The sequence below is a fragment of the Myxocyprinus asiaticus genome, chromosome 9, assembly GCF_019703515.2.
Source record: "Myxocyprinus asiaticus isolate MX2 ecotype Aquarium Trade chromosome 9, UBuf_Myxa_2, whole genome shotgun sequence".
In the NCBI taxonomy this organism is placed as follows: domain Eukaryota; kingdom Metazoa; phylum Chordata; class Actinopteri; order Cypriniformes; family Catostomidae; genus Myxocyprinus; species Myxocyprinus asiaticus.
In genome coordinates this window covers 48719379-48742900 of record NC_059352.1, presented here as the reverse complement: position 1 = coordinate 48742900, position 23522 = coordinate 48719379, and the positions used below count along the sequence as shown (strand labels likewise).

The window sequence follows — 23522 nt, the reverse complement described above, 5'->3', positions numbered from 1 at the left end:
CCAGATGTGTATGACTTTCTTTCTTCTGCTGAACACAAATTAAGATTTTTAGAAGAATATTTCAGCTCTGTAGGTCCATACAATGCAAGTGAATGGTGACCAGAATTTTAAAGCTTCAAAAAGCACATAAAGCCAGCATAAAGTTAATCCATAAAACTCCAGTGATTAAATCCATGTCTTCTGAAGAGATATGATAGGTGTGAGTGAGAAACAGATTTAAGTCCTTTTTTACTATCAGTCTCCACTTTTAAACAGCCCTGTCAAGCTCTCATCTTTATAAGAGTTCTTCTTCTTTTGTTTTTGGAGACTTGCATTCTTTATGCATATCACCACCTACTGAGCAGGGAGAATTGATAGTAAAAAAGGACTTAAATATTGATATGTTTTACACCCACACCTATCATATCACTCCTGAAGACATGAATTTAACCACTGGAGTTGTATGGATTACTTTAATGCTGCATTTATGTGCTTTTTGACCTTCAAATTGTTGGACCTTGTTGACTTGTATTGTGTGGACCTACAGAGCTTAGATATTCTTCTAAAAATCTTTGTTTCTGTTCTGTAGATGAAAGAAAGTCACACACATCTGGGATGGCATGAGGGTGAGTAAATGATGAGAGAATTTTCATTTTTGGGCGAACTATCCCTTTAAGGGTAAACAAAAGCATAGCTTTCCTCTTATAAATGTGGTACTGATGGTTTACCCCTCTGTAATCTACAGTCCTCCAGAAGTTCACACTCCTGTAACTTTCTCAGACACTATTACTACCTGCTTACTACCATGATTATGCACAAACTCATTGGTGAATCTCACAAAACCTGTCAAGAACGTGTCCCAGTCATATTTTACCCTAAAATCGAAAGAAATTAGAAATTATACTTTGCTTAGAGGAAGTAAAGCCCTTTCTTTGTAGCACAATTGCTTTGTTTTTACATTGTGACATTTTTTGAATGACAAGTAAGCACCCCTCATTCTTATTACCTTAATGCATAATAATACTAATAACAGTTACATATTATTTAATTTGTAAAGTACTTATACACCATGGTAGTATTTGTTGCACTTCCTTAAATTTATGATGATTTTAAAAATCATTGTATTACAGTGTTGTTAACTTAACTTTTAAAATTACCATCGAGAATAATGGTAATTACACACACACACACACACACACACACACACAAAATTACGTTAATAAGAATTTGGGGAGAAATTTTGCTTAATTGCTTAAAAACTAATAACAAAACTCAGGATATTATTCAGTGTAATAGAAAACATTATTCAACAGATTTTGTTTGGACTTCTTTATCTTTTGTTTAATTTTCTTGCAGTGTTTTGTTCTCTATTCTGTGTCTGATAATACTAGATTAACATTTCAAGCTCTTTTCCCAACCTTTGAATAATGTCACACAATAATGTAAATGTTTAATTAAGACACCTCTCACTTTTATATCATTAGCAATAATGTTGTTGTGATAATGTGGGAAGTTTCAGTCAGTTTTGATCAATTGAGAACTGAGGAAACAGCAGGATTTTATCATTCATGGCTGTACACTTGAACTGCTAAATTAGTTTCCCAGCGATGCAGTGAATATTTTTTCTTAAGGATCATTTGAAAGATGACCTCACCCTTTGGATGCTATGCATCCCCTGCTTTATTTAAGGGTAATTACTACTATTGTTTGATGTATGTATTTATTGTAGTGTTTTTGTATACATGTTATCATAATTATATTTTATTTATAACGTGTACATACGTGGAATTTATTGCTCAGATTTTTATACAAATGATGCATTTAAAGAAAAAAATACAGTGTACTCTTTGTGTGATCCACGTGTTTCGCTTTGTTTGGCTTTGCACCAACATTCACGTACGACTTAACAAGTGATTTTTCACCATTATCGCCCACTCACTATTCTCTCTAAAACACACAAACACAAAATAAACATAAAAAAAACCTAACCCTAGCCAAACTAACATGTTAAGAAGAGATTGAAACAAATGTTATCGCTATAGTTCACCAGTTTTATTTGCTATTCAATGTACCTATCACTGTAAATACTAATAGTTATCTCAAATAAAAATAAAAAATGTGTTTACTCAACTTAAGCTTACGTTTTTACTATTCCTACTAGTTTTAATTAAGTTACTGTTACTCTCTAAATCCTAAAGTTGTCATTAATAAAACATTTAAGTGGTCCTTAAACATTACTTGCAATGTCACATTTTGGAGTCATAACTCAAATATATAAGTTATTTAAACTTTGGCTTCGAGTACTACTAACTCAAAATTACCCATAAACCCTTGCGCTTGAATAAATGATGTATGTTTGGTCATGACAAGGGAACTTATGTAGTAAAATAATAGATTTTTATTTAAAAATGTATTTAGTTTGAATTCTTATGACTATTGTTGTTGTTTTGTTGTAGCTAGTTGATAGTTGTGATTTGTGTGAAGTCATCATGAGGGTGATTAGTGTTTCCTCTGGTGAACTTGGAGCCTGTTATGTTTAAGCCATTCTTCTCTACTCGATTGTACTTTACAATAGTGCAGATTTATATGCACTAAGAAGTACTGAGGAGAATCCAATGTGTTATGTGATTAATCGAGATTCCAGTCATAATATCCCTTATACTGTATAAGACATGTTATAACCCAATTTAAATAATTACATAAAAACAATGATACTTTTATCACAGATGAGTTAAGTTTACTTGTTACTTAAACAATTAAGCTTCATTTACTTGAGCCAAGTAAGTACGCTTACATAAAAACAGCATGCAAACTGATTGCCATGAAAAATCTAAGTAAGGTCAACTAATTAAATTTTACTGTGTAAAAGGCCTGTTATTATTGGCAGATTCATAATTAACTAAATGTCACCGAAACTGACAAACATTCCAAAAGTGACATTAAAATATTGGGGCCAAAAATGCTTAAATAAAAAAATAACTCACAATAAATCCAAAATCTGAAAGTGTGATTACACGAAAATCTACTGCAATGTATTTCTAAAACTAACAGAAGGACCAGCCAATTATATCAAATGTATTCTAGTGTTTATTGTGTTATGTGATTTGATTTTATAGCTAAGAGTCATTAACTATTCAGTAAATGAGAGTCTCTTTCCATTTGTATGTCAATTTGAAACAATACGAACCCCATATTACTGCAGTGACTCTAAATCCAGATCACAACACTGCGCTGTTTACACTGAGAACACAGACTGAACAGATCTGATTTCGATCATACGTGTACACTGTTAACAGCACAGGTGTCTATGTTTGGACCCTGTGTAATACATAACAAAAAGTGAGTAAAATTATGAAATCTCTGAGATTTGTGTTTCATGTTCTCCTGGGCACCATCCTTTCAAAGTGCTGAACATTTCTTGTTTAATTCATAGATTCAATGTTAAATTATAAGTTAAAATGCTTTCTCAAAGGAAATAATGATGAATATCTATTACTAAACTGGAAGAGGGAACAAATCTGCATTTCTCTTCTGGGGGGTGGGTGGGGGGATTTTACACAAAAGAGAAGATGAATAGTTTATAATTGATAATATCTCACTCATGAGTATTGTGAACTCATGACAAACTTCCACTCAAACTTCACTGGCTTCTTCCGACTTCAGGAGTTGATGGGCTTTTATGACGTCAGCAGCTGTTTATAACCCTACTGCGCCATCTGGTGGCCGGTTTGTATAACTGACTTCAACGATTTGATAAATTGATTAAGGCCCTAAAAGATGCTCAATAGTCAATTCAAGGGGAATTAACCATTTAAATCATTATAATGATTAACATTACTTTCTTTTTCAGCCCTTTGCAGCTGTATAGACAAATACATCTAGAGAAACCTTAGAAGCAAGAAGTGTCTGAGAAAAAAATGTTTAACAAAAATGTTAAAGTTGTCATGAGGAATCAAATTGTCCTTGATATTTTGACATATAAGAAGTCATTGTACTATAAAAACATACTGTAATTTCAGAACTCAAAACTTCCTCCTCACTGCAAAAAGAGCATTTGTTGAAACCAAGCTTCCAAAAAGACTCGCTCTCGACTTCCTCCACATTGAGGTGTCACACTTTGGTAGACATTTGCATCTGACCGCCTCCACAACAACACATCAACACATACTTTACCTAATCACTTCCGTAGCCCCGCCCAGTAGTGATGAGCAGTGAGATGACGAACAGTGGGCGTTTACTGTCAAGTCTTAAAGGAGAAGCAGCACCAAAACCGAGCATTTCTGATAGAGGGTTCAGAATGAGGATGGGAAATTATCATGTTTTACAAGTATACGACTGTTTTTTTTTTTTTTTTTTTTTTTTTTTTTTTTTGCCAAAAACTTTACTAATATTATAAATGAACCTCAATGTGTATATATATATATATATATATATATATATATATATAAGCATGTCATGACCCCTTTAAGGAAATGTAATCAAAGTAACCAAGTCAATGCAAATATATATAATTTTATATATATATATATATATATAAATTTGTCATGTAATAAATTCCAAGCTAAATCTTGAAATCATCTTAGCATATAACAACAAAAGCCCTGAGCTATAAGCATATTCTTTACAACTCTAATCTATATATTCTTCCTTTGGTGCTAAAAAGTTTTGGCAAATAATATCATGTAATAAAACTAAAACTATATATATATATATATATATATATATATATATATATATATATATATATATATATATATATATATATATATACATATAAAATGCTAGAATACAAGAAACATGTTCACGCTACCTTTCCTCGTTGTCAGTGCTTCATTTTTGAAACGCATAAAGCTAAGTTTGTCCCTTCCCGCTCGCCATAGAAGGGTGTAAAGTACGCCGCTATTGTTTCATAACTGTAACTTTGTTTTCATTTGTAACTAAAAAAAAAAAAGATGGGTTAAATTACAGAACTGTGTATCGTTTAAAACGACAGTTTTTATGTTTTAATTTCGCTAAACCGAGGACTGTAGTGCGTGACGCAAAGCGCGTGGATTGACAAAATCCGGATTTGACAGAGTGATTAACAAATGCACATTCATTCATTTTTGTTTATTTGTTTAAATCAGATTAATTTCCTGATTCAGAATGGTAGGTTGCAAAGTTAATCTCCAAAAAGTAGTTACACAGAAAAAACTTTATCCAGTTATTGTGCCTGATCATATACTGTATAAACTTTGCATTTATTATCTTTATTTATGAATTACTTCAGAGGAGAAGTCTAGCACCCAGTCAGATGGCCAAAAGGAAACACGGAGCAGATTCAGATGATGAAGACTGGGACCAGAACATTGTGAGTTTTTAATAGTTGTAAATATTACATTTGACCTGATGCATCTTTAAAGTCTATTTCTGTCCATTCACGCTGTTATGATCCATCCAAACTAATATGGTTACCTTTTACACTTAGTAAAAAAAAAGTCTTTTTTAAAACGCTTTTATGCCTTTATATATTTGATTTATGGCTAGTTTAAAATGGATGATAAAAGTAGGAAATCTTTAGGTACCTTTGAGATACACTGACAGCCAAAAGTTTGGAATAATGTACAGATTTTGCTCTTATGGAAAGAAATTGGTACTTTTATTCACCAAAGTGGCATTCAACTAATCACAATGTATAGTCAGGACATTAATAATATGAAAAATTACTATTACAATTTGAACAATTTTTTCAGAACTTCTTAAACTACTTCAAAGAGTTCTCATCAAAAAATCCTCCACGTGCAGCAATGACAGCTTTGCAGATCTTTGACATTCTAGCTGTCAGTTTGTCCAGATACTCAGGTGACATTTCACCCCACACTTCCTGTAGCACTTGCCATAGATGTGGCTGTCTTGTCGGGCACTTCTCACACACCTTACAGTCTAGCTGATCCCACAAAAGCTCAATGGAGTTAAGATCCATAACACTCTTTTCCAATTATCTGTTGTCCAATGTCTGTGTTTCTTTGCCCACTCTAACCTTTTCTTTTTGATTTTCTGTTTCAAAAGTGGCTTTTTCTTTGCAATTCTTCCCATAAGGCCTGCACCCCTGAGTCTTCTCTTTACTGTTGTACATGAAACTGGTGTTGAGCGGGTAGAATTCAATGAAGCTGTCAGCGGAGGACATGTGAGGCATCTATTTCTCAAACTAGCGACTCTGATGTACTTATCCTCTTGTTTAGTTGTACATCTGGTCTTCCACATCTCTTTCTGTCCTTGTTAGAGACAGTTGTCCTTTGTCTTTGAAGACTGTAGTGTACACCTTCAATTTCAAGCATTGTATAGCCTTCATTCCTCAAAACAATGATTGACTGACGAGTTTCTAGAGTTTTTTACATCAGTAATGTCCTGACTATACTTTGTGATCAGTTGAATGCCACTTTGGTGAATTAAAGTACCAATTTCCTTCCGAAACAGCAAAATCTGTACATTATTCCAAACTTTTGGCAGCCAGTGTAATTACCTTTATCTTATTTTGCAAAGGAATGATTTGTGAAGAAAGCGAATTATTATAATCTTATTTTCAATTTTTTTTTTTTTTAAACATGATTTTTGCTAGGGATGGGCATTTTTCAGTAATTTTGAAGTGGAATATTTGAGCTCGTAAAAAGCTCAAAGTTTATTTAAATTAAGTTAATGAGAAAGAGACTGTTTTTTTCAATCATTAAAACATTTTCTATTCAAAACAAGCATCTTGTGTTTTTTGTTGAAAATGTTTTAATGAGCAATGTGTGTAAACAAAAAAGTATAGAACAAAAGCATTTAAGCTCACCCAAAGTGGAGAAAAAGAAGCCGCTAATACAGTAGACTGCCACGTTTAATGTACAGAATGTGCATAAACACTCGGCATATAATGGTTATCATGTTTGTATTATTTCACATGTCATATTCTTATTGAGAAAACAAGCATATCCACATGCTCGGGTGAAAGTCGGCTCCTTAGTCTGTTAACAATTAGGCCAGCTGCAGAGAAACTGCGCTCTGCCGGTGTTGTGCTGAAATTTGACTCCCTGCCAGATTTTGACTCCCTGCTACCTGATTGGTCCTATTCCCTAAAGCCTATCCCTACACCCACCCTAACCTTAACCATAGTGGGGAGTCATTGGTCCCTATTCCTAAAGCCCACCCCTAAACATAAGTATACTAGGGAATCACATTTCAGCACGACACCAGCACAGACGCCATACCTGCAGTGGTGAATGCAGTGATGGACTGCTGTCTTTCCTCATTCGACTAGTCAATACTGACAGTTCAGTGTTTGAACTTGATATGATTTCTCATTGTGGTGGTCACCTGATAATGCTTGCACATGACATGTTGATCATTTTGATCAAAGTAATTACAAACCTTGCTGCGCCTGGTGGCAGACGACACCATACTCTCAATACCCAATGCATTTAGTTATAACAGCAAGTTTTAGTGTGGGTGTTCAGGATTTAACGTGCATTTCATTGTATTTACAGCTAGCAAAGCAACATTTTGCATTGTTACTTTTCGAATAAATATTACAGAGCAAATACTCGAGTATTCGACTGCTTGTGCACATCACAAATTTTTGCTTTGCAATTTAAAGGGATAGCTCAAATGAAAATTCTCTCATCATTTACTCACCCTCATGCCATCCCAGATGTGTATGACTTTCTTTCTTCTGCTGAACTCAAACAAAGATTTTTAGAAGAATATCTCAGCTCTGTAGGTCCATACAATGCAAGTGAATGGTGACCCAAACTTTAAAGCTCCAAAAAGCACATAAAGGCAGCATAAAAGTAATCCGTATGACTCCAGTGGTTAAATCTATATCTTCAGAAGTGATTTAATAGGTGTAGGTGAGAAACAGATCAATATTTATGTTCTTTTTTTACTATAAATCTCCACTTTCACCTCCACGTTATTCTATTTTTGTTTTGGGCGATTTGCATTCTGCGTACATATCGCCATCTACTGGGCAGGGGAGTGAATATAGAGCATATAGTAAAAAAAGACTTAAATATTGACCTGTTTCTCACCCACACCTATCATATCTCTTCTGAAGATATAGATTTATCCTACTGGAGACTTATGTATTACTTTTATGCTGCCTTTATGTGCTTTTTGAAGCTTCAAAGTTCTGGCCACCATTCACTTGCACTGTATGGACCTACAGAGCTGAAATATTCTTCTGAAAATCTTTGTGTTCAGCAGAAGAAAGTCATACACATCTAGGATGGCATGAGGGTGAGTAAATGATGAGAGATTTTCCTTTTTGGGTGAAATATACTTTTAATAACTTATACATCAAAATTTTTTGAAGTATGAACATGTATGATCATGAATACATGATGTGTGATGGACTGTATTCACTCCCGCAGGCATCAGACAGGAAGAGAGACTGTCGAGAAAACTACATCTCTCCTTACAGGAAACCCCTGACACAACTCACCAACAGACCCGTGTGTGTGGATGGCAACGAACATGTGAGTTGTTTTAAAAAACATAAACACTCTATGTGAAATGCTGTTTGTAATTTACTTCCATAATGTAATGTATTTTGGAATGAAACAGTATGTAGAGCAAGACATGATTTTATCCATCGGGAATTAATTAGATCATGAAAAGTGGGTGTTACATGTCAGAATGGAACCAGGTTGATTTTGATTGTTGACTGATTGATTAAGTGTCTCTCGTACAGGAAGCCTTCATTCGCAAGATCTTATCAAAGCCATTCAAGATTCCCATCCCAAATTATACAGGTAAACACTGAACTTCTTGTGTATTATAATGGTCTTATTAACTGGCTTTCCTCATATGCTGATTTAAGAATGACTCACTCTGTACTTCGTGTGATAAATCCAGTGTGTAATTATATAGATGCTTGTGTTGTTTGTGTTTAGGCTCATTGGGTCTGCGGGCTCTGGGATTGAGGCGGGCCGGTGTGAGGAAAGCCCTTCATGACCCATTTGAAGATGGAGCTCTGGTTCTGTACGAACCGCCTGCTATCAGCGCTCATGAGCTCATCAAAGCAGAGAAGTCGGTGACATTCTGATGATAATCATTTATATTTCTCTAGCCACTCAACAATAACATGAATGACTTTGTTTTTGACTCGTTTGCAGGGAGAAGTTACCAGTGCATGTGGTTGTGGATCCAGTACTCAGTAAAGTGCTTCGCCCCCATCAAAGAGAAGTATGATCTTACTACAGAGAGATAGTGAATAATGGTCATCCGATATGGCTGGTTCAATGGCAAAAGTGAAATATAGATAATAAAATAAAATTACGGCAGATGAGATGCACAGATAGTTGCTGAAATGACCGCTTATTTTACACAAAAATTATTAAAAAATTCAGCAAAAAAATAAGAACAATATATTATCCATTGACAAGATAAAAACGGAAACTAATCCTTCTGTTATTTGGCCAAATCAGTGGAGTCATCGTCCCAGAAAATGGCCAAAAAATAATCCAATTTATTAGTAGATGGGTGGGTAGGTTACATTAAATACTCCTGGGAAATTCACATGTCTTGTGCTGTGACATGCAAAACTCCATCTAAAACTATTTTAAACAGCATTTTGCTAATTATTTTATAATTATGCATGCAAATTTTATGGCCATATTAATTTAGTGTTTATATGAATTATTTGTACTTTAAGAAATTAATTTGTCACACTGCAAGACCATTTAAAATTATGCAAAAAGTAATACAGCAATACATCAAAAGAACCAGCTCATAAGAGTCATTTGTCCAACGAATCCTTATTCAAAGAGACAACTTGCAAGTTAGTGAGTCGTTTGGAGCAATACATCAAAAGAACTGGCTCATAAGAATCATTTGTCCGACGAATCCTTATTCAGAGACAACTCGCAAGTTAGTGAGTAGTTTGGAGTGATTCATTAAAAGAACCGGTTCATGAGAGTCATTTGCCCAATGAATCCTGATTCAAAGCGACAACTCGCAAGTTAGTAAGTCGTTTGGAAAAATACATTAAAGGAACCAGCTCATAAGAATCAATTGTCAGATGAATCCTGATTCAAAGCGACAGCTCACAAGTTAGTGAGTCGTTTGGAGTAATGCATCAAAAGAACCAGCTAATAAGAGTCATTTGTCTGACGAATTCTGATTCAAAGCGACAATTCGCAAGTTAGTGAGTCGTTTGGAGCGATTCATTAAAAGAACTGGCTCATAAGAGTCATTTGTCCGTCGAATCCTGATTCAAAGCGACAACTCGCAAGTTAGTGTGTCGTTTGGAGCAATACTTTAAAGGAACCGCTCATAAGAGTCATTTGTCCAATGAATCCTGATTCAAAGCGATAATCCACAAGTTAGTGAGTTGTTTGGAGTGATTCATTTAAAAAACCGGCTCATAGGAGTAATTTGTCTGATGAATCCTGATTCATTGCGATAACTTGTAAGTTAGGAAGTCGTTTGGAGCGATTCATTAAAAGAACTGGCTCATAAGAGTCATTTGCCCAATGAATCCTGATTCAAAGCTACAACTTGCTAGTTAGTTATTCCTTTGGAACAATACATTGAAGGAACCGGCTTATAAGAATCAATTGTCAGACGAATCCTGATTCAAAGCGACAACTCAAGTTAGTGAGTCGTTTGGAGTAATGCATCAAAGAACCAGCTAATAAGAGTAATTTGTCTGATGAATTCTGATTCAAAGCGACAATTCAGTTTAGTAAGTCGTTTGGAGCGATTCATTAAAAGAACTGGCTCATAAGAGTTATTTGTCCGACGAATCCTGATTCAAAGCAACAACTCGCAAGTTAGTGAGTTGTTTGTAGTAATACGTTAAAAGAACCGGCTCATAAGAGTCATTTGTCCATGATTTTAACGAAATTATTCATGCTTTATGTTTCTGAGAAAGAAAGACGTAATTTTGCCATTATTTTGCAGTACACCAGCAGCCATATCACCCTGTAGCTCAAGACCGGTTGCCCAATGAAGCTAAGCAGGGTTGAGCCCAGCCAGTGCCTGGATGGGAGACCTGGGGAAAAACTAAGGATGCTGCTGGAAGAGGTGTTAGGAAGGCCAGCAGGGGGTGCTTATCCCGCAGTCTGTGTGGGTCCTAATGCCCCAGTATAGTGACGGGGACACTATACTGAAAAAAGGCACCGTCTTTTGGATGAGATGTTAAACCGAGGTTCTGACTCTCTGTGGTCATTAAAAATCCCAGGACACTTCTCGAAAAGAGTAGGGGTATAACCCTGGTGTCCTGGCCAAATTCCCCCCATTGGCCCTTATCAATCATGGCTTCCTAATAATCCCCATCCATTAACTGGCTCTATCACTCCACTCTCTCCTCTCCACCATTAGCTAGTGTGTGGTGGGCGTTCTGGCGCACTATAGCTGCCGTCGCATCATCCAGGTGGATGCTGCACACTGGTTGAGGAGATTCTCCTGTTCACTGTGTAAAGTGCTTTGAGTGTAGTGTCTGAAAAAACACTATATAAATGCAACATTCATTCACATTCATACACACTCTTCACATTGAATTCAGGCTGTATGCTCACGATGACTGAATTATAATTTCTTTTGTCGTGGCACTAGAGATTCGGTAGCGACGGAGCACCACTGCTGAACAGTGGGGCAGGAAACACTGTCCCCTACACTTTCTTTTACATTTTAACCTAAAATATTAAGATTTTGATTTAATAAAGTCTGACATGTTATGCTTCAACTGCCCTATATCTAATTAAAATGGTCACTTTTTGATAATCACTACTTGAATTGATTTGTATAAGTGTATTAATGACTTTCTTACATTCTTGTGTAGGGTGTGAAGTTCCTGTGGGACTGTGTGACAGGCAGGCGGATCGCTAACTCGTATGGCTGTATTATGGCGGATGAGATGGGACTGGGAAAGACCCTGCAGTGCATCACTCTCATGTGGACTTTACTGAGACAGAGTCCTGATTTCAAACCTGAGATCGACAAGGCCATCGTGGTGTCTCCCTCCAGCCTTGTGCGGAACTGGTACAATGAAGTGGGCAAGTGGCTCGGTGGACGCGTACAACCTGTTGCTATCGACGGTGGCTCCAAGGAGGAAATAGACCGTAAACTTGGTATTGAAGTAGTTCATGTAGTACATCAGTAGTTGTAGACCAATATATTCACTGCAAAAATCATCTTCATCAGTATTTTAAAGCTCAGTTCAACACTTGTATCACAAACAACGTACATATTCACACCGTTTTAAGTTCCTGTCTTGATAGAAGTTTCGCTAGTTGCTACATTCTCCATTATTTTTATTTTTATCCCCTTTTCTCCCAATTTGGTATGCCCAATTCCCACTACTTAGTAGGTCCTCGTGGTGGCGTGGTTACTCGCCTCAATCCGGGTGGCGGAGGACAAGTCTCAGTTGCCTCCGCTTCTGAGACCGTCAATCCACGCATCTTATCACGTGACTCGTTGTGCATGACACCGCGGAGACTCGCAGCATGTGGAGGCTCACGATACTCTCCGTAATCCACGCACAACTTGCCACACACCCCATTGAGGGCGAGAACCACTAATCACGACCACGAGGAGGTTACCTCATGTGACTCTACCCTCCCTAGCAACCGGGCCAATTTGGTTGCTTATGAGACCTGGCTGAAGTCACTCAGCACACCTTGGATTCGAACTCGCGACTCCAGGGGTGGTAGTCAGCGTCAATACTCGCTGAGCTACCCAGGCCCCCCATTCTCCATTATTTATAATTGTTTTGTCAGACCAGCAACGCAGCCAGGTAACTCCACCCCTCTGCTATGTACGGCAAGCCACAAGCCCTGAGTGCATGAAGTGTCCAACATTCTCAAGTACATCATCCGTGTACTCCTAGTACACTTCTTTTTGTTGCATTTTCAGTGTTGGCATACTACTCACACTACTTACACTATAAAATGATGTAGAATAGTGCAGAAGTGTGCAATTTTGACACACCTTTGTTTTCATAGAATATATCTGGAATATTTTTATTTGTATTAAAACAAGAAAAAAAAAACCAATTCGTGAGTGTGGTAAAAATAAACAAAGTTATATTCTTTGAAAACAAGTCTTAATATTTTATGAATTTTTCCTGCTCAAATAAATTGGTATACAGTAGTTTTACTGGAATTTTTATGTTTTATAAATAAACTTTGTATTTATTTTTATTGCAACGTTGGGCCAGAATTAATATGCCAGTATTTGGCCATTTTTGAATTATCAACATTGGCCAATAACCTTTGTATGCTTTGTATTCTTGGCTGATGTACACTCTGGCGCGGGGCTGCTCGTCACTCGCAAGCGTTTGCTGCGGCTGGATTATAACGTGATGGCTCGCGATGTAGTGAATCATTATACAGCTCTGGAAAAAAATAACAGACCTCTGCAAAATTATCCGTGTCTCTGGATTTACTATTTATAGGTATGTGTTTGAGTAAAATGAACATTTTTGTTTTATTCTATAAAGTACTGACAACATTTCTCCCAAATTCCAAATAAAAATATTGTCATTTAGAGCATTTATTTGCAGAAAATGACAACTGGTCAAAATAACAAAAAAGATGCAGTGTTTTCAGACCTCGAATAATGTTCATATTCATTTTTAAACAACACAATACTAATGTTTTAACTTAGGAAGAGTTCAGAAATCAATATTTGGTGGAATAACCCTGATTTTCAATCACAGCATTCATGCGTCTTGGGATGCTGTCTACCAGTCTTTCACATTGCTGTTGGGTGACTTTATGCCACTCCTGGTGCAAAAACTTGCTGAAGCACTCCCAGATCATCACCGATCCTCCACCAAATTTCACAGTGGGTGTGAGACACTGTGGCTTGAAGGCCTCTCCAGGTCTCCGTCTAACCATTAGATGACCAGGTGGAGGATTGGTGATGATCTGGGGGTGCTTCAGCAAGGCTGGAATCAGGCAGATTCGTCTTTGTGAAGGACGCATGAATCAAGCCACGTACAAGGTTATCCTGGAAGAAAACTTGCTTCCTTCTGCTCTGACAATGTTCCCCAACTCTGAGGATTGGTTTTACCAGCAGGACAATGCTCCATGCCACACAGCCAGGTCAATCAAGGTGTGGATGGAGGACCACCGGATCAAGACCTTGTCATGGCCAGCCCAATCTCCAGATCTGAACCTCACTGAAAAGATCTGGAATGTGATCAAGAGGAAGATGGATGGACACAAGCCATCAAACAAAGCCGAGCTGCTTGAATTTTTGCGCCAGGAGTGGCATAAAGTCACCCAACAGCAATGTGAAAGACTGGTAGAGAGCATGCCAAGACACATGAAAGCTGTGATTGAAATTCTGCCAAAATGCCCGTCTTGGTGAGGTATTCATGTAAACACAGAGAGTGATGTCTAAAGTGAACGTAAACAGCGGAGAAAAAAGCGGATTTGTATTAAAATGTCGGACTTGTAAGTATAAATGTAAGTTAGTGTGTCATTATAATAATCAAACAACCAGAACAAGAAAATGAGAAAACACTCACTGCTCTTGACTGAGTAACTTTAGCAGCTTTTAAAAGTATTAATGTATTATAATCATATAGTGAAGACCAGTAGTAGTTTTATGTTGCATTTCATTCTGAATGTTTCCTTGAATACTTGAAACTGCTGTTAAAAAAAGCAATAATATGATGAAAAAGTAGATCTCATTCCATAGAAGTGTGAGTGCACCTGCTGTTAATGATGGTGATGGAGGCTTTCCTTTATTTGACTATCATACGTAACATAAAATAATTATCATATGACAATAGCCTCCTCCCCTACCCAGTGCAGTTTACATTTCAAGTTCAAGGAAATCCACTGATAAAAGTTCAATAAACGCATGATGTTTCCAAAGTCAATGAGTAATCTTGTTAAATAATCATGATCTCAATATTGACCAAAATAATTGTGATTATGATTTTTGCCATAATCGAGCAGCCCTAGTTTGGACCATTGAAAAACCATCGATCAGCCTTCCTCATATGTTTTACTGCCAAATGACTGTTAGCCAGAGTCACGACATGTTTATACTGTATAACTGCATCTATTCTTTCAGAAAACTTCATCTCCCAACACGGCTTGAGGGTGCCGACTCCAATCCTGATCATATCCTATGAAACATTCCGTCTGCATGCGGAAGTCCTGCACAGAGGCAAAGTTGGACTGGTTATTTGTGACGAGGTAACCTATTTAGAAAATAATTGATAATATCACGGTTCCCAAAAGTCATGGAAATCTCTATAGTGAATATGAATTTTCTAAATATTTTATTGCCTAGTAATGACTCTTTGTGAGTGCAATCTCAATTAAATTCATTTTTAAATGTCCTTATTAAGAAGTTAAATGCTGTGTAATGTTTGCAGTGAAGTATCTGTGTTATTTGTTTTAGGGTCACAGGCTGAAAAACTCCGACAATCAGACGTATCAGGCGCTGAATTCGATGAATGCTCAGAGAAGAGTGCTGATATCGGGAACTCCCATACAGAACGATTTACTGGAGTATTTCAGTCTGGTGCACTTTGTAAATTCTGGTATTCTCGGTAAGAGACTTGTAGAGAACTGGATTGAAATCGACATACAGTGGGGACCAAAAGTCTTGTGAAAGTTTGTCTATTTTGGAAAAAAAAAAAAAAAATTCACGTTTTTTATTTTTTCTCAATTAAAATGATATTATCAGCATAATATTGTGTAAAATTTTGAATTGAAAAATTCAGATGAATTTGAACATTTCTTAGTATTAGGTATGCATGCTCTTTTTTTTTTTATAATAGCATTAACAAAACCTGATGAAAAACAGCATGATTTGAGAACATTTCAATCTTGCGTGACCTTTCGTGATTTTCTTTCTTTTGAAAACCAATTAAATGCATCACTTCTCCCAGGCACAGCTCAAGAGTTTAAGAAACGGTTCGAGATTCCAATCCTTAAAGGTCGTGACGCTGATGCCAGCGATAAAGACCGAGCTGTCGGAGAGGAGAAACTTCGAGAACTCATCAGCATTGTTAACAGGTGAGTGCTGGTGAAACCTGTCCATAAAAGACACCTATCTGTATCACCCCCTACAGATCATATAAACTATGTGTTTGTATTGTTAAGGTGTTTGATTCGGCGAACGTCAGACATTCTTTCCAAGTATCTGCCTGTGAAGATTGAACAAGTTGTCTGCTGCCGGTAAGCGACTGAAACGATGCTCTTGTTTCTGAAATAGCACGTAGATCTTAAAGTGTTTTATTTGTCTTTGTATTTATGTAGTTCATGTCCTCTGTGTGCTGTCACAGTTTAGTTTAATTCATTATTTTTGTTTCATTTTGTTTTATATAAGTGTGTCTGTGATCATTGTTCTGCATTGGAAGGTTTAATGAATATTTTGTGTGTGTTTTTGTCTGTCAGATTGACTCCTCTGCAGAAAGAGTTGTATAAGTTATTCCTGAAACAGGCCAAACCTGTTGAGAGTCTGCACTCTGGAAATATCAGTGTGTCCTCTCTGTCCTCCATCACATCACTGAAGAAACTCTGCAACCGTGAGCATTTGAACGCTTTACATTTGACCTTTACATCAGTGTAGAGAGTTCCAAAAATTAAAACTTGCACATACAGACACACTTAGAACAGCTTCACTGCATGTGAGTTACAAGTTGTTATATGAAAACTTGTCATGCTCTCCTTTAATAAATGAAAGTCTGTTTTGTTGTCTTCCTCTTAGATCCTGCTTTGATTTATGAGAAGTGTTTGGCAGGAGAGGAGGGTTTTGATGGAGCAGTGGATCTCTTCCCCCAAAATTATTCAACTAAAGCAGTGGAACCACAACTCTCTGGTAAGCTCTAAGTTATGCGTTTGCTTGTGTTTACGGTCTTGTTTCTACTATTGTTAATTAGGGTGAAATTCATTTAATAGAAAGTATTTGTTCCCAGGAGCTCATATTTAGTGCATTTCTTTGTACATTCAGCACATAATATTCTTAACCATATAAAAGCACACAGCTTATTGTTCATTTTTGTCAAATACTTCAGTTTAAACAATTAATTGAAGTAAATTTTAAATCTGAAAAAGTATGAATGTTACTAACAAAAATAGATCAACATCAAATACAAAGTCTTTAAAGTAACAAAGAAACTAGAACAACAAAGCTACATTTTAAATGGGCTGGGGCTCATTGAGCCCAGAAGTGGAGCTGCACCATGGGGCCCACTGAGGACAGAGGTGGAGCTGCACCATGGGCTCACTGATGCCAGAGGTGGAGCTGCACCATGGGGCCCATTGAGCACAGAGTTAGAGCTGCACCATGGGGCCCACTGAGGCCAGAGGTGGAGCTGCACCATGGGGCCCACTGAGGCCAGAGGTGGAGCTGCACCATGGGGCCCACTGAGGCCAGAGGTGGAGCTGCACCATGGGGCCCACTGAGGCCAGAGGTGGAGCTGCACCATGGGGCCCACTGAGGCCAGAGGTGGAGCTGCACCTTGGAGCCCACTGAGGCCAGAGGTGGAGCTGCACCACGGGGCCCGCTGAAGCCAGAGGTTGAGCTGCACGATGGGGCCTATTATGTCTGTACAATAATGTCCACATCAGACTGTGCTCCATAATGTCTTCAATGAGAGGCCACATCGTTTTCAGAGGTTTCGGTAACAAGTTAGTCCATTTTAGCTTGATTCAAGTGTGGATTTTTCACCCTTAGATTTCATTGCCATTTCAGGTTCTGGAGTTGTTGGATTGTTTTCTCTATATTCAGTGTTGTTTAATTTTTTATTAGAAACGTTTGGTCTTATCTACACACAGAACCACATTTGACTGGGAGACTAAAAAATAACAGCTTCAGATCTTAATGGTGTCTGCAGGGCAACAAAACCCAATTTTATGCTAAATCTGTAACTACATAGGCCTAAAATAGAATGTAATGAAATATTAAAATATTGCTAAATTCATACAGGGGCATTTTCACCTCCACATTTTAAATTTCTCCTGCATTCTTGCCATTTTCAGCTGCATTTTTAGCCCCGAACCCCCAATAATTTCTGACCTTGATTAAATATGTTAAGTATAACAAGCTGTGTCTTATTTCAGGGAAAATGCTGGTACTGGACTATATCCTAGCGATGACCAGGAGCACAACAAGTGACAAAGTGGTTCTGGTCTCTAACTACACACAGACTTTAGATCTTTTTGAAAAGCTATGTCGGACCCGGAGGTGAGAGTTTGAACTAAAAATCCAACATCTGTATTGTCTTTTTATAGTATGTAATGAAGGTTTTGATCTTAAATTCTGTTTTAAATTATCAGTCTTAATGTCCTTCATAAACAGATACCTTTACGTGAGACTCGATGGAACAATGTCCATCAAGAAGAGAGCCAAGATTGTGGAGAGATTCAACAGCCCCTCTGTAAGAGTATTTACCACTCAAGTTGTGTGTTCATCCTGTGTCATTTGGTAAAACAAACATTTACATTTCTGCCTTACAGAATCCAGAGTTCATATTCATGCTCAGTAGTAAGGCTGGAGGTTGTGGCCTTAATCTGATTGGTGCAAATCGTTTGGTGATGTTTGACCCTGACTGGAATCCAGCCAATGACGAGCAGGCGATGGCCAGAGTGTGGAGAGATGGACAGAAGAAAACCTGCTACATCTACAGACTGCTGTCGGTGAGTTGCAAAAGATGTTTCTTCAGCATTTTAAAGGGGTCATGATCCCTTTAACCTCCTGAGACCCAATCATGACTGTTGTTTGCATTTTCCATTTCCCTTTTTGATTTGTAACTAGTAGCACCTAATAAACATGCAAAGAAAAAAAAAATTGTCTAGAGGGAATAGTTTTCCTTTTACATAGTATGTGGACAGCGGGACTGAGTTGTGAAATTTTAAATAACACTAAGCAATAGAAAGTCAGAATGTTTCCAGGAGTGTTGATTATTCATGTTTTTGAGACATTATAGACATTATATCAGAAATTAGCATAATTAATTCTGATTCAAAGTAATGTCCAGCATCATCCAATCACTGCATAATAAATTCTGAATCTATGTACTGATTATCATTGTCTCATGTCTGTCAAACATGTTGAGTGATCCAAACATCATCTGCAGCCTGAAACTGAACTTTTGATCAGATTTTAGGAGTGAATGCACTTAACTGCATAGAGAGCTATAGGATGCTCCCTTGCTCCCTTATTAGTGAATGACTTAACCTCCAGTGTGCTGTCTGTGTGCACTGATCTCAGAACAGTTCAAAATGCACCTTATTTTCATCCTAACTCCATATAAAGCCTCTGAAAGACACATTTTTCAGCTTTTGGATGCACCCACTGATTCCCAGTGTGATAATGCACCGTAAATAAAGGATTTCTAAGAAAAAAATGTGCTGAAGTACACATTAGCGTACATTGTGTTTAGCAATGTGGTGTTTCGCGATAAATCGCTAAATTTTAAAAAATGGCATATCGGATTAAACTAGAGACCATATGTAATTTTGTTGGCATTTCTTCCAAAGACAAACTCCACTGTGATCGACATCATGTTGTACTTCTGAACTGAGATCAGTTGGTTTAAATTATGCGTTGCATATAGCGAAGCCAAAATACAGCGTCCTCGCATGTGTACGCGGGTTCGTATGAGGTTATGGAAAGTTAATTTTTTGAACAAGGATAATCACTGTCATGTCTGCTAATTCAAATGTGAACTGTAGCCCATTGCAAGTGTGTGTTTTTTTTTTTTTTTTTTTTTTTTTCCTCGTTCAGACGGGGACCATTGAGGAAAAGATCTTGCAGAGACAGGCTCATAAGAAAGCCTTGAGCAGCTGTGTTGTAGATGAGGAACAGGACGTGGAAAGACATTTCTCTCTTGGAGAGCTACGAGAGCTCTTCTCACTCAATGAGGATACGATCAGCGACACACACGACAGGTAAAAACACCAACAATGTAGTAACATTTGTTCTGTTCCAAAACCTAGACAGCATTTTAAGGCATCATTGGCGTGCTTCCGACATAAGGGCTGTTCCTAAGAGGTACGCATTTATAAATGTGTTTTCTTGCTGACTATCCTGTGATTTATAAAAGTAAAATGGGTTGTGAACTGCATTTCACATTGACTTTGAGTGTAATTGCTGTTGACATGAAAGATTAGTTCCTAGTCACCAGTGTTTCACATTTAAGTGGTGTAACTCCTCAGTGTTTTGTTTTTGGTCAGGTTCCGCTGCAGGCGCTGTGTAAACGGTCGACAGGTGCGTCTTCCTCCAGAAGACTCCGACTGCACCAGCGATCTGTCCAACTGGCAGCACTGTTCAGATAAGAGAGGACTGAGAGACCCTATGCTGCAGGCATCCTGGGACGCAGCCGTCTCGTTTGTCTTTCACCAGCGGTCACACGAGGACCAGAAAGGAGTCATCTGAGCGTCTGATCTGGAAGCAGTCAGAGATCTTCTAGAACTTGAGCATGTAAAGAAACTTCTCTACTGTTCTTCGTTGGGTCACATCAGAAGCACTTGAGTACACAGAGTTGGAGTATTTGTTTGTGTTATATTCATTTTGTAATTTTTATAACAAATTCAACTATTCCTATCAGCGTCATTAAAAATAACTGTACCCAAAGTGTGTATGCTTCTATACAATTTACACAAAAGTCATTTTCGAAGATGTGTGTGTATGTGAAATCACATTTGTCTGTGAATAGATGATTATTTAGATTTTTTTATTTCCCCCCTTTTCATAGTTTGACAGTCATGGTCACTATGTCATATGGAGAAGCGTTGCGTTTGTGTTCCATGCATGAAAATAAAACTATAATGCAGCATACGGGTTTGGATCAGAAATTAACAGAATTTTCCTTTTTGGAGCATGTCAGACCAGAGCCACGATTCACTTATATTACATGGCAAATAAATCTTGTGAAGACTTTACAACAAACTCACCTTCTATGTTTCACTGAAGAAAGAAAGTTCGTACGAGTCATACGAGATTGGAGTAACATTAGGATGAGTAAATAATGACAGAATTAAAGTATGTTGTTCAGACTGTGCTAAAGTAGCCACTCACAGTTTGTAATGAGTCTCTTGTCACGTCACACTGATGTGGTTGGCCATAGTAGTTCTGGAGTCCCAATCATCCGTTAATCCAGTGACGGAGGAGCTTTCGCAGAGCTTGACCTTTGACCTCTGGGTCCCGATCCAGAGGATTAAACCTCAGATCCAGCATCAGTCACTGAACCAGCCTGTAGGTTTCCAACAGCTGTCCAAACTCCTGAAGCTGCAGCTGGCAGAATTAAATTTGAGCTGTATTGAGGACAGATGAAACATTTTAGTTCCATTTTTAATGTGTATATGATGTGTATAGAAACAGACAAAAAGGCTTGCAGCAAAACACTAGTATTACCTAAGGTCTAACTTAGCGATTTTGCTAGGGCAACGTCCAGAGATCATTTCAGTGATAGCTATGGCACTTGTTGCTGATGGAGGAAGCACAACAATTAAAAAAATTTACATTCGGGGGCCTGGGTAGCTCAGCGAGTATTGACGCTGACTACCACCCCTAGAATCACGAGTTCGAATCCAGGGCGTGCAGAGTGACTCCAGCCAGGTCTCCTAAGCAACCAAATTGGCCCGGTTGCTAGGGAGGGTAGAGTCACATGGGGTAACCTCCTCGTGGTCGCTATAATGTGGTTCTCGCTCTCGGTGGGGCACGTGGTGAGTTGTGCGTGGATGCCGTGAAGAATAGCGTGAAGTCTCCACACGCACTAGGTCTCCACAGTTGACTGTCTCAGATGCGGAGGCAACTGAGATTCGTCCTCCGCCACCCGGATTGAGGTGAGTCACTACACCACCACGAGGACATAGAGGCATTGGGAATTGGGCATTCCAAACTGGGGAGAAAACTATTTTTACATTCTGTGGTCATTTATTCATACTCATGTCATTTCAAACTCCAATGGCATTGCTGGTGTGGAACACAAAAGACGACATTAGTCTCAGTCACCATTGACTTTCATTGCATATTTTTTCTGAAATAGTTTTCCATGCCCTTGCAATAAATTTAAATCTACTTTGTTTACTTATTAAACCATGATATTCATAGTGAAACCATAGTAATACAGGAAAACAAAAACTATTGTAATAATAATAATAATTTTTTGGTTATTATAGTAACCACAAGATTAACAACGGTTAATCTGCACTCACTGAGCACTTTATTAGGAACACCTGTACTTATTCATGCAATTATCTATTCAGCCAATCATGTGACAACAGTGCAGTGCATAAAATCATGCAGTTATAGATCAGGAGCTTCTGTTCACATCAACCATCAGAATGGGGGAAAAATGTGATATCAGTGATTTGGACCGTGGCATGATTGTTGGTGCCAGATGGGCTGGTTTGAGTATTTCTTGAGGTGGATGGGCTACAACAGCAGAAGACCACATCGGGCACTTTATTAGGACCATAGTGTTCCTAATAAGTGCTCAGTGAATGCATTGTAAAAAAGTTTACTTTTTATAGTTACTACAATATTACTATAGCAATAAACCATTTCCATTTTTTGGCATTTTATATAAAATAAATTAAATGGTTCAACTATGGTATTTGTATAGTAAAACCATAATAACCACAAAATTATGATTTTTATTACCATTGTTTTCAATTTCCTGTATTTTTACTATGGTTTCACTATGAATATCATTTTTAAATATGGTTACGGCAGTAAAACCATGGTAAATTTATTGCGAGGGAACACAACTATTTCAGCAAAACAATTCTCGCCCTGTCTTCTAAGGGGCTTCGTGCTAAGTGGAGTCTTTATGATGAAGTTAAGTATGGATAAACCTTATGACTGTATGTGGAGGTGTCCCTAAATTAGCTGGGATGTTTATTATGTCTGAAAATAAAAAAATTAAATGAAAGTCAAGATTCTTTAAATGTCTGGCTAAATTCAGGAACTTATCAGTTGCTAGAGCACCTGCTAATGTGTGAAGCAATGGACGTGCATGATGAAATCCAGTGATATGAAGACCGCTGAGTTTTGGAGCCCATTTCAGCACTGTCAGAAAACTCTCCACTGTCATTGGTACTTCAGTGAATTTGATGGAGAGCTTTTCCAGGCAGAGCACACAAACAACAGAGAAATAAAATCATTGTCAAATACAGTATATCTGCAAACGGCAATTATCAAGGTCTTAGCACATGTGAAGGGACCATTACCAAAACAGCCAAATTTGCAAGAGTATATCACGTGGATATAGTTGTTATGGTGTGAAATTTCAATGTCTTTGATCACAGTTGCACAATTAAGAATTCTTAAATTATTGTGCCCCCTAGTTTCATAAATTGATTAAATTTGGCATGTGCCCTCAGATTTTCATGTTGTTCAGTTGTACCAAGTTTTAAGTTTGAATATTACGCTCACAAGAAACAGGCCAATTAGTCATTATGGGCCACACCCGAAAACTGGCTCATATTTCCTAAACTATTAAATTAATCAAATTTATTTTGAAAAATTACTTTTCTTTTGAACTTTTTTTTCGCAGGAGCATCATTCAAATAATCTTTAAATGATACATAGTAAATTTTGTGAATAAG

The 23522-nt window shown here is 37.5% G+C and overlaps 1 protein-coding gene across 1 annotated transcript; it reads left to right on the top strand.

The window, feature by feature from the left end:
- Nucleotides 1-4844: 4844 nt before the first annotated feature.
- Nucleotides 4845-22851, top strand: LOC127445897 (DNA repair and recombination protein RAD54-like). Its single transcript, XM_051706371.1, has 18 exons — nucleotides 4845-5127; nucleotides 5249-5329; nucleotides 8367-8471; nucleotides 8687-8747; nucleotides 8889-9024; nucleotides 9111-9180; nucleotides 11780-12068; nucleotides 15028-15152; nucleotides 15361-15511; nucleotides 15854-15980; nucleotides 16068-16142; nucleotides 16362-16492; nucleotides 16675-16785; nucleotides 18030-18153; nucleotides 18268-18346; nucleotides 18426-18605; nucleotides 19696-19859; nucleotides 20145-22851. The coding sequence occupies exons 1-18, from the start codon at nucleotides 5125-5127 to the stop codon at nucleotides 20344-20346; spliced, it is 2214 nt and encodes a 737-aa protein (XP_051562331.1). The 5' UTR covers nucleotides 4845-5124; the 3' UTR covers nucleotides 20347-22851.
- The last annotated feature ends 671 nt before the right edge of the window (nucleotides 22852-23522 follow it).

What these genes read in the sequence shown, in the direction of transcription:
- LOC127445897 (XM_051706371.1), top strand. An exon ending in GTGTGGATGGCAACGAACAT is followed by an intron (nt 8,472 to 8,686) that starts GTGAGTTGTTTT and finishes TCTCTCGTACAG; the next exon opens with GAAGCCTTCATTCGCAAGAT. An exon ending in ATCAGCGACACACACGACAG is followed by an intron (nt 19,860 to 20,144) that starts GTAAAAACACCA and finishes GTTTTTGGTCAG; the next exon opens with GTTCCGCTGCAGGCGCTGTG.